Below are 11,274 nucleotides of genomic sequence, written 5' to 3' on the forward strand. Positions count from 1 at the left end.
CCTCAATTTATAAAATGTGTCATTTATCATAATTAAACTATATTAAAATATATTTTTCAGGTCAATTTTTAATTATTCTTTGATGTACTTAACTATTAAAATTGATTTAATATATTAAATAAAAAAGTTATTTAATAACCCAACACAAATATATTAATCAGCATCTTTATTAATTATTAAAAAATCTATTTTAGTTAAAAAGATATATAACCTTTCTAACATAATTTTATCTTCACAAAAAATTTATCTAAAATAAAATAACAAATATTACTAGTAAATCTATGCATTTCCCATTTCATAAGTTGGTTTAAATAAAATATGTAATCCGAAAGTAATTAATGAAAACATAAAATAATATTCCGTTCATCCTTCGAATCGTTTGGCACACATTTCAATACTTCAAAATATAATTTATTATATAATTTCAACATTTTCTCATCTGAATAAAATTTAATATTTAAATTTTTTATTGAAAAACCAATTGTGAGAATATAGTGTATACCGACTTAAAAATGGGTCACAAGTAAGTAATAACAACACGAGGGCAACAAATCGTGACCGAGGGAGGACAAAATATGACCTTAATGTCTGGATTTTATTTAGCTAGTATATCGGCAAGCATACATTTCAATCATATTCACAGCTACAACCTTAACGTTCCTGAATCTGAGAGATGCCGAATTATTAAGAAACAAACACAACAAAAGCTGTTCTTATATTGGCATACAAACCATGCATTTTGCTTAAACCATATAGCTAACAACAATGTTCACTTATTCCTTGCCTTATTGTTGCTTTAAAACTGGCTCCGGTACCAATACACTCCCTTCGTCTCGCCTTCATCCTTCTCCACGTAAATGCATTCCTTCATTTCTCTGTACATCGCTTTCAGGATCGGGGTCCCGTCGTACTGATAATACTCTCCCAGTATCGGCTTCATTGCTTCGGTCGCTTCGAGACCATGGTAATGCGGGATCATAGAAAAGATGTGGTGACAAACATGAGCGTTGCAGACGTTGTGGAACACCTTGTTCAAGATTCCGTAGTCCCGGTCCACGGTGCAGAGAGCGCCTCGTAGCCAGTCCCATTCGGTGGAGTCGTAGTAAGGCAACGAAGGGTGAGTGTGGTTTAGTATAGTGATTAAGACGAACCAGCCGTTGACGACGAGCAATGGACCTCCGTAGACAAAGAAAACCCATGCGAAGCCTTTGGCGAGGACGAGTTTGTAGAGTCCGTAGATGACAGCGAGAATTGCGATGTCGGAGATGATGATTTCCTTGCGCTCACGGTCCGAGTAGAGCGGGCTGTGGGGATCGTAGTGCGAAGTCCACCTCTCGTACTTGTGCCCCGAGACGTTGAACATGAGGTACAATGGGAAGCCGATGAGGAGTGTGGTGAGCCAGACGAGGACTCGGCCGGGTGGGTTGTTGAGTAATTTGTAGTAGTTTCGGATGTTGGACTTGAATCTGGGGACGTAGACCTCGTCGTTTTCGAGGGATTGGGTGTTGGCGTGGTGGCGACGGTGGCTGATTTTCCAGGAGAAGTAAGGGACGAGAAGAGACGAATGGACGACGAGGCCGACGAGGTCGTTGATCCAGTTGTAGTTGCTGAAGGCGTCGTGGTCGCACTCGTGACCGACGACCCAAGCGCCCGTGAGGACGCAGCCCTGGACCGCAATGTACGCGGCCCAAGCCAAGTAGTTGACGGGGCTCGGGAGATACTGGTCTATGTAGTTGGTGGCCACATAGTAGAGAGCATAAGCCATGAGGAGATCCTGGATGAGGTACCGGAAAGAAGTGACAAGAGACTTCTCGAAGCAATGTGCTGGAATGGCTTTCTTGAGGTCTCCTATTGTGAATGGAGGTTTCTCATGAGGAGCGCGTTTAAGCGCTCCTGCTGCAGTCTTCTTCCCACCCGGGGGATCCGACATTCGGCCTCCTGCACCCATCTGTTAATCCTGAAATCAGAACAACCAACATAAGAAACTTTATATTTTATCAAATTGATTACACACGCAGACGTCAGAAGTTGAACCCCTGATCTCCCGCAAAGGGGCCAAGAGCTCAACCGCTGCACCAATCTCTGTCGACAACCAAGATCGAAACTTGATAAGCAAAAGAGAAATAAACAAAGTTAGAAATGAGGGGGACTATACCAAAATATTTTCAGAGAGAATGTGCTTGTGGTTGGGGCTTCTCCTCCTAGTACTCTTTTGTTCCTCCCCTTGTTGATATAAGTGTGAGGAAGGATAGGGAAATAAGCACAAGGGAGTGAAGTATATATAGCTCGTAAAACGCCCGCCACAAGCATGAAAATATTTGCGCAAGTGTAGAATTTTTGTCACGCCGGCTGATGAATTTGAATATTTGGTTAACAAAATATTACTATGTTGTTTACTCATATTTTTTGATTACCAAGGTCTTTTAAGGCGGGCGCCCCACGATCCCCGAGCAGGAGAATGGAGTGAAGTTGTTTTCGGCTGTTCAAGACGAATCACTAAGCTCCAAAGTCAGATTTGGCATACAAGTTCACTAATAATCAAACGTGTATGACGTTATGCCGCACCTTTCTTTTTGAAAATATTAAATATTTTAAGATAATTTTTTTTGAAGGAAATATTTCAAGATAGAAGTGATTAAAGTAAAGAAGTGAAATAGAAGTGAGAAGCAAATTAAGATTTATAAGTGATTCAAGTGTTTGGGAAAGAAGTAGAATTCATGAAACGAAAACCAGTATTTCTAAGTTCTTATAAGTAGTTATTGATTTTTACACAAACGGTACAATTAAATATTTCTAACCTAAAATTTAGAAGCCTGACTTTTAAAACCGATCGAACACCCCCAATATTAGATGAATATATTCATTTTTTTAATCTTTCTCTGATAAATGTAATGTATCAATTGATTCATATACATATGTTAAAAATTATTTTAGAAGAGACATGACAAGTATTTTGAACAATTATTTTTTCCAAAAGATGGAACCGACTGATTATAATATTATTACAATTATGTTAGTGCACGTTAAAGTAGGGGAACACCACTGCATTTAAATATCGTAGTAATTTTATGACTTTGAATCCAACATTGATACAGGGGTAGTTTGTCGTTCTTCGCAAACATAAAACTGCATTATCTTTTAAACTGAGGAAGAAAAAACTCTGTAGAGGCAAAAATCTCTTAAATAAAGTACAAATAATATAATTATTAGATATGACAATCATTTTTTACAAAGATTTTATCATCGAAAGACATAAATATAGGGTACACGTTTGTACACTCATGTTGGGATTTTAGTTTTTTCACAATAAAAAAAAAAAATTGAACAGTTTGTTATCAATAATAACTTGACGACTTCATCTAGATTTTTTTTAATCGTTGTATTGAATATTTAGCAATTTAAAGAGAATACAATACTATTTGAAACTACATTGAACTGAATACATATAAATGATATAATAATCTTGATAAGGTATAGTGCAAGAACCTTTTTCAGATCCTTAACTATGTGGTGCGAGGATACCGTATCTTCACTACTGTTAAAGGAAATTTCTTTGTGTGTTCGTCAATCACAATGCTTGCATGATTGTGTCGGAGATGCTTTGTTTCAATTTTATTGCATTGTAAGAATAAATCAAACAAGAGCCCTGTTAATTGGTAGCAGGTGATGAATGAACTAGTACAACGCATATAAAGTTAAGCCACTATAGATTTCCTTGGAGAAAAGTAATGTTAAGCCACTATATCCATTTAGCTAGGATACACGTTTTCACGTCCATAATAGCTTGGGCGGAGCATTATAAACAATCCATCAATATGCGACAGAAAAAGAAAGTGTAGCTTGTGGTTATATTTGTTATTTGTCGCCTAAACCGCTTACGATTTTGTATGGAGATTGACGTGATGATAATAACAGTTGTAGCCCTGGATTTTATTTCAGTAAGTACATAATCTAAGACGTCGTTTGGACCAATATAAGTTTTTTGTTTTCTCTAATAGCATAGGCTGATTTGAGATTATTTCAGAAAAGTCATTTATTTTTTTTGACACTTAGAATTAATTTTCTAACCCAGGTGAGATGCATGTATTTTCGGCATCATGTTGTTCCAAAAAATGAGAGTTCCGTAGACTCTAAACATATTTTTACTAAATAGTCGATTAGTCTTATCAAAATATATATATATATATATATATATATATATATATATATATATATATATATATATATATATATATATAGGGGGGAAGATCCTAAGAAAACCCAGCTTATCAAGAAAACTGAGGAACCCGTCTATCTACCGTTGATCTTATAATCATGATCTAATCAATAATTTATAAAATAAGCAATTAAATCTAGTTAATAAAGGGTAGTTTAGGAATATAGAATTACACATAATCAATCAGAATATTACAATGTGCAATAAGATTGTAGAGAATATTTTTTTCATAATTGCATGATGTACGTTTCTGTTGCAGAAGAAACGTCAAGATCATTATTGCATATTGTTTCCATAATTGCATAACACTACGCATCAATTTTTTTACTCTTGTTATGCATTCTCATCTCTCTCAAGTTTCAATGGAGAACACAGATTCAAATGAAGCAATCCAGTCAACTACTGGTAAGTTTTTAAATATTTTCAAGTTCTCGAAGTTTTTGTAAAACAGATATATAAGCATGCATACTTCTTTTGTTGTTTATTATTCATAGGTGTTTGGAGCAACAATATTCTTGATGATCCAAGTTTATTTGAAGATTTTGGAGTTTATATACAGAACTTAGCTACATATCAGTGGCTCAAAATGAACTTGATCAAGGCTTTAATTGTTACAAGGAATACATGATAGTATCTCGATTCAAGAACTTGCAAGGAATACGCACAACATACCCAGAAAGAACTAATAGTAATTGTGAATATATATATTTTTTTAAGGTTATTAATGGTGTTTAATGAAGGAGTCATAACTATTATCTCAGGTATTCTAAAGTGTTCATAAATTCCTTTTAAAATAACATCATGACCGGAGGTGGGTATAAGTAAATAGACTATTTTTATCTCGCGACACCTTAAGGAATCTTGTGAAAGTAACACCTTAAATAATTTTGTGAAAATAACTTAGTGATATAATATAAAAAATATATAAATTAGTCATTAAAATAAGATTGTACAGAACCTCAAAAAGCTGGATTTTCTTTTCATATTTTTGGTAGTATTATTTTATTCTAATAATTAAAATAATAAAATATGTTAAAGAATCTCGTACAGTATATTCTAATTAATGATGTATGCATTCGGTTTTCTACACTCCACTTCATAATTTTGAATTTCAAAAATTCTTTACTAATTTTCTTCTTTAATTCACTGTATAATGATTTGCTTGTGATTAGATGTTAAAAGGTTTCGATAAAAAAAATATTAAACCCACAAATACAGAAAATAAATAAACTAACGTGTAAAACAAGATTTATGTTTTATTTTTAATAAATAACCATCATTTGACAAGTATCCTCTTGGTCACAGTTCGACTCCCGAAAGGAGCAGAATTTGTGATTATGCCTCCTGGATCAGAGCCTGTCGCGCTTAGGTGCCGTTTACCTTGGTTCACGTAGTTTGCAGGCTATTGCGTGAGCTCGTGGCTTTACTGAGTGCGCACCGGAAGGGTAGCGGCTGCGGGTTCCTACGTAAAAAAATAATAATAATAATAATAATAATAAATTGAATCTTGTATTATAAATATATATAGATATAGTGATAAAAAAATCAAATCTTGCACTAGATCACTTAAATGAATCTTATATAAGATAAGTGAAATATAAGCACATAAAAAAAAATGAATAAAATTAAATTTATAGTTGAATATCTAAATGAATCTTTATTTTTTTAAAAAAATAAGTATAATCCATACTCATAAAATAATAAAAATTTAATCTTCCGCTAGAACACCAAAATTAATCTTTTTAATTGAAATCATAAACAAAGATGCAAGATGTATAAAATTGAAAATTTAAATTTTTTTTGAAAAAATATATTAAATTTTATAGTAGAAGCAAAATATAATTAAAGGGAAGCAAAATATAATTTAAGGGTTTAAGATCTTTGTATGAAATTTTGTTTTAAATTTATTAAATTTAAAATAAATATTTTATTGCAATCTTGAAAAATATCATAAAATAATATTGCAAATTTATTAAAAATTGTATACAATGACTTAAGTTTTTTTTAATTATCTTTTGTTTTTAATATAAAATTTAAATATTGAAACAACATTTTAAAGATCCCTCACTTGAAAAATATTTTAACGGGTATTGTAAAGAATCTTTCATCTACTATATATTATAATACATTTTTTAATTCAACTTTGCAAATATATTTTTAAAAATTTTACTATGTATTACTGAGGAGAATCTTGGTAAAACAAATTTTTTATTAAATTTATACTAAAATACTTAAGACAATCTTGGTAAAACAAATATTTTATTATTTAGGAGAATCTTAGTAAAATAAATATTTACGATCACTTGGGAGAATCTTGGTAAAACAAATATTTTATCAAATTTATACTAAAGTACTTAGGAGAATCTTGATGCGACAAAAATTTTATTATTTAAATTTATACTAAAGTACTTAAGAGAATTTTGGTAAAACAAATATTTTAAAAGAATCTTGCATGACACAAATATTTACTATTAAAAATAATAAAATATCTTAGAGAATCTCGTACATATATTCCAAAAAAAAAATTTGTATGATCATGTTAATGATTAGATATTTAAGATTCGATTAAGTGTTTTAATATCAAATTACTAAATTAAATATTAAGCATTTATGATACTAAATGCTTTCTATTTAATGTTTTAATTACTTATTTACTATTGAATAAAAAATAAGATTTTGACATTTTAACATCATTAGTAAAATGGTTAATAGAATCTTAATATTTTAACATCATTAGTAAAATGGTTAATAGAATCTTAATATTTTAACATCATTAGTAAAATGATGTTAAAAGTAAAATGGTTAATAGAATCTTAATATTAATCTTTCACTTGTCACAAAAATAAAAAAAAATATAATACATCATGTTTCTTTTGTAAAATAGTTAAAAAATAATTAAAGCATTAAAAAAAATTATTTAATATCCTACCAAATGTTCGTAAAATCTATTAATTTTTTTACAAATAATAGTATTAAAATATTATCATTAAACATTCTTATTAACATCTTACAAAATATACACGTTCTTTTAATTAACATAAATAATAAGATATACAATTAATTGGTTTCCTTTTCTATATTATTCATATCTTAATTAATCAGTGTGTATTCAGTTTGAATTTTAAATTTCAAATTTCAAAAGATTGAACTTGATAAATAGAAAAGATTTCATGAATTTATTCTAGCATTTATTTTTATTTATGATTTTTGGATGGAGGAGGTTTCTTAAAGTGTTCCTTTAGATATTATTATAATTTTTGTATTGGGATTCTTTTATATTAATTGGTTTGAGATTCTTCAAAATAATTATTAAAATTATTAAAAGAGTCACAAGAATATCATAAGGTAAATAATTTATACATGAAATATCTCAAATCTTAAAAGAATCTTGCATGGCACAAATTTTGTTATTAAAAATAATAAAATATTTTAGAGAATAGAATATTGTATGGTCTTAATTTAATATTAAAATTAAGATTCTGCTAAAAGTTTTATTATCAAGTTTCTACTAGAAGTTTTCTCTGAATAAGCATAACTAGAACACAAACTAGAACACCCAGAAACTAACTGAAGAACAACTTCCACAAAAACCTAGTATTCTAAGCAAACATAACTAGAACACAAACTAGAACACCCAAAAATTAACTCAAGATAAACTTACACCTTAGTAAAGAACCTAGTATTCTAAAAAATTTATACAAGACAAATCTCAGAATTTTAAAAGAATCTTGCATGGTACAAATATTAAAAATTAAAATTAATAAAATATCTTGGATACACAGACCCCGAAATTAAATTCTTAAAATTTAATCAAAGCATACTGCTAGGAATAGAGCACATCTCGAAATCAGGCGGCGGGAAAATATTCAAAAGCAACTTTACCACCATAACCACTCTACTCGAGCAACAGCAGCAAGCAAGGACTCAACCACCATCTCAGCCAACAGAATTGTCCATGAAAAGAACTTAAAAAAAAGACCCCTCAGCAACTCCTGCAGCATCCACCCAACATACCCTCTACTCATCACCTTAACAGAATCACAGGACAATTCAGAACCAAACAAAAATCCAGTGGCAGCCAACAAACAATCGAACTGGAACTATCAAATAAAAGAAGAAAATTTACCAAACATTTAACTCTGCCAGACCACCTAAAAAACTGCAGCGCCTCGAAATTACTCAAGCAGAACAATCCCCTGCGATTAGAGCAATCCTGGAACAAATCACAGAAAAATAAAATAGGGCTACCATCAATTATACCACAGCACCATAAAAAGACAATGGCCCAGTGAACTGCAGCATCAACAACTTTCTGCAGATTTTTCCAGAAATAAATCTCTATCAACAGAGAAATAAAAAAAATTCTCCCAGCATGGGCCAAGACTAAACATACAAAAAAGAAGGCTTTCACCCATAACAGGCGGCCAATACTCAATTTACAAATCCAGTAGGCTGATGCAAAAAAATACCCCAGAAACAAATAGCAGACGCGGATTCTTGGCTCAGCCAAAAATAAACTACCGCCAAAACCAAGACATCCTCCATGTCAAACATGATTGATTAACAGAAGCTCATAATTTAAACCCCATCTGAGCAAATCATCTCTCATCCTCGGAGAATTAAAAATTGAAATCCCCTGCAATTTTTTCCGAATATCATCAGATTTATCATCAATAATCTACCCAACAGACTTATTCTTCTTCTGAAAAAGCCTTCGATTTCTCTCATTCCAAAGATGAGAAACTACAGCAACCAGGACGAGCTTATTAATTAGAACATTCAAAGATTTTCCTTGCCAAGCAACAACAGATTCTCGAATAAACTCCTCCCAATTCCCTTGGTACAACAAACAATAGCCTCTTTTTGAAATTTCGGAAGGACAAAGTGACAGAATCCACACTGAAAATATAAATATGAAAGAGAATCAGGAATCTCTCCACAAAGACTACAAGAAACACTTTGTTGCACTTGCCAATATTTAAGACGATTCTGAGTTAGCAAGCGATTCGGAATCACAGGCCATAAAACATGACATTATAAAAAGAAACCTTAAATCTTAAGAACCTCAAACCTAGCTAAACACCTAAAAGAATCTCAGCATGGAGATTCTTCTTCGTCATTTTGGCCGGTGTTCTCATGAAGATTCTTTTCCGTCATTTTCTCTCTGGAAAAGGAATACGTGGGTCTGCAGATTATACAAAAGTTATAACAAACAAATTTTACGAAAAAGATTTTAGATCCATGAGAATGATGTGTGGTACAGACCTTCAATTGATGAATTACAGTGTTTCCACGATCTCGTAGGATGGCGTGTATATGTAATGATCTTGGAAACGATCTCTTAGTCGTTCTTCAGGACAGTGTGTATATGTAATGATCTCGGATGTAATGATTTGAGTGTATTTTGTGTGCTTTGATTTGATTTGGACAGATGCCAAAAATAAAATATTTTTAATTAATAAAAAACAGATTGCTTACGATTTTGCCCCTGTGTGTGTTAGATTATGATTGATTTTAATTTGGGAAATAATTATATGTAATAAAAATAATCAACGGCATCTAAGAGGGTTCCTCGGTTTTCTTGATAATTTGGTTTTCTCTGGAACCTCACTCTATATATATATATATAAAATTAGATTATATAAAGTTTGCTTAGAACATGTTGTTGCCAAGAGATTTGGGTCAGAGAGATATTATATTACTATAATTTATCGAGAAATTTTTAGAATTGTACTCCCTCCGTCCCTTTGATTTCTGTACACTTTCGTTTTCAGGATGTCTCATTCAATTCTATACATTTCAAAATTTTCCCAAAATAGTGAATTTTTATAATATAAAAATCTCACTCACCCAATACTTTCATCTACTTTTTCAAATCTATCAATTAAATATGCATGGGTCCCACCACTTTACTTGTTTTTCTTTCTGTTTAGTCTTTCTCATTATTTTACACTACTTTATACACTTTTCTTAGTCTTCGTGTTCATTCTAAACATATACATCCTAGAGGGATGGAGGGAGTATCCATTTAATATCTCATATTGTTATTAAGATATTAGCCATATAATAGCATCTTCAACCCCAAAAACCCGTAGCAAAAATTGTATATGTGGCATCCAGGTGGCACTTACAGAGATTATCTAAAAATTGTAGCACTCCAACCCTCCACCCCTTAGCAAAAAAATATAGCCAATCATGTTTGATTGGCTATATTTGTCGAACCAAGTGAGTTTTTAGGTATAATTTTACACAAGTAAAATTATAGATAATCCCGTTAGAGCATATACATGTCTTCTTAGCAAAAAATTTACATAATCTATATAGCCAATCAATATAGCCAACTATTATACATTTTGCACTTCGAATGCTCTAAATCCATGTTTCTGGGTAATTATCATGTATATCCCGTATAGCTCCCCAATTTAATTCCCAATTTAATTATATAAATTAGTTATATGATCCTCTCTCTCTGTTATTATTCGGTTAACGCTGATATGGAGCCAGATCGACACAGCCACAGTAACCGTGGGTCGCTTGAAGTGCTCTTTTCTTCTTTAAATACAGTAAGTACTGTTTTGCAACAGCTTTAAGAATATGCTTAATTCGCTTTGCTTTATCGGAGCTGGGCCCTGGGACCTCGGAGTGGGAGCATGGTATGATTGAGGAAAAAATCAATTTGAAATTGAAACTGAACCGAAATCGGACAAAATAAAAAAAATTATCTCGATAAATCTGAAATCAAAATTAAAAAATTAAAAACCGATGCGATTCACATGGTTAGGTTTCTGTTATACCTCCCAACCGAACCGAATTGGTTATTAAAATAATAATTAATTAATAAATATTATATATATAATATAATAAATACATAATCTATTTTTTAATATAATAAATATATAATCTATTTTTGGCGATCTGATAGAATGGTACTCATTTGTTAGTGCATGCTGGCATCTTAGACATTCTGTTATCGTTTCAAATTTATGAATAAGTTGCACTTTTACTATCTGATTTGATCAAGGTTAGTTCTTTAGTTTACATATGAAATACCTAGATGC

At 31.5% G+C, this 11,274-nt stretch overlaps 1 protein-coding gene across 1 annotated transcript; it reads right to left on the bottom strand.

Moving 5' to 3' along the window:
- Positions 1-576: 576 nt before the first annotated feature.
- On the bottom strand, positions 577-2,457 carry LOC108223875 (delta(12) fatty acid desaturase FAD2). Its single transcript, XM_017398328.2, has 2 exons — positions 2,156-2,457; positions 577-1,957 (listed from the first exon to the last, which is right to left on the bottom strand). The coding sequence occupies exon 2, from the start codon at positions 1,946-1,948 to the stop codon at positions 797-799; it is 1,152 nt and encodes a 383-aa protein (XP_017253817.1). The 5' UTR covers positions 1,949-1,957; positions 2,156-2,457; the 3' UTR covers positions 577-796.
- Positions 2,458-11,274: the final 8,817 nt, after the last annotated feature.

This window comes from Daucus carota, chromosome 5 (genome assembly GCF_001625215.2).
Source record: "Daucus carota subsp. sativus chromosome 5, DH1 v3.0, whole genome shotgun sequence".
Lineage (NCBI taxonomy): Eukaryota > Viridiplantae > Streptophyta > Magnoliopsida > Apiales > Apiaceae > Daucus > Daucus carota.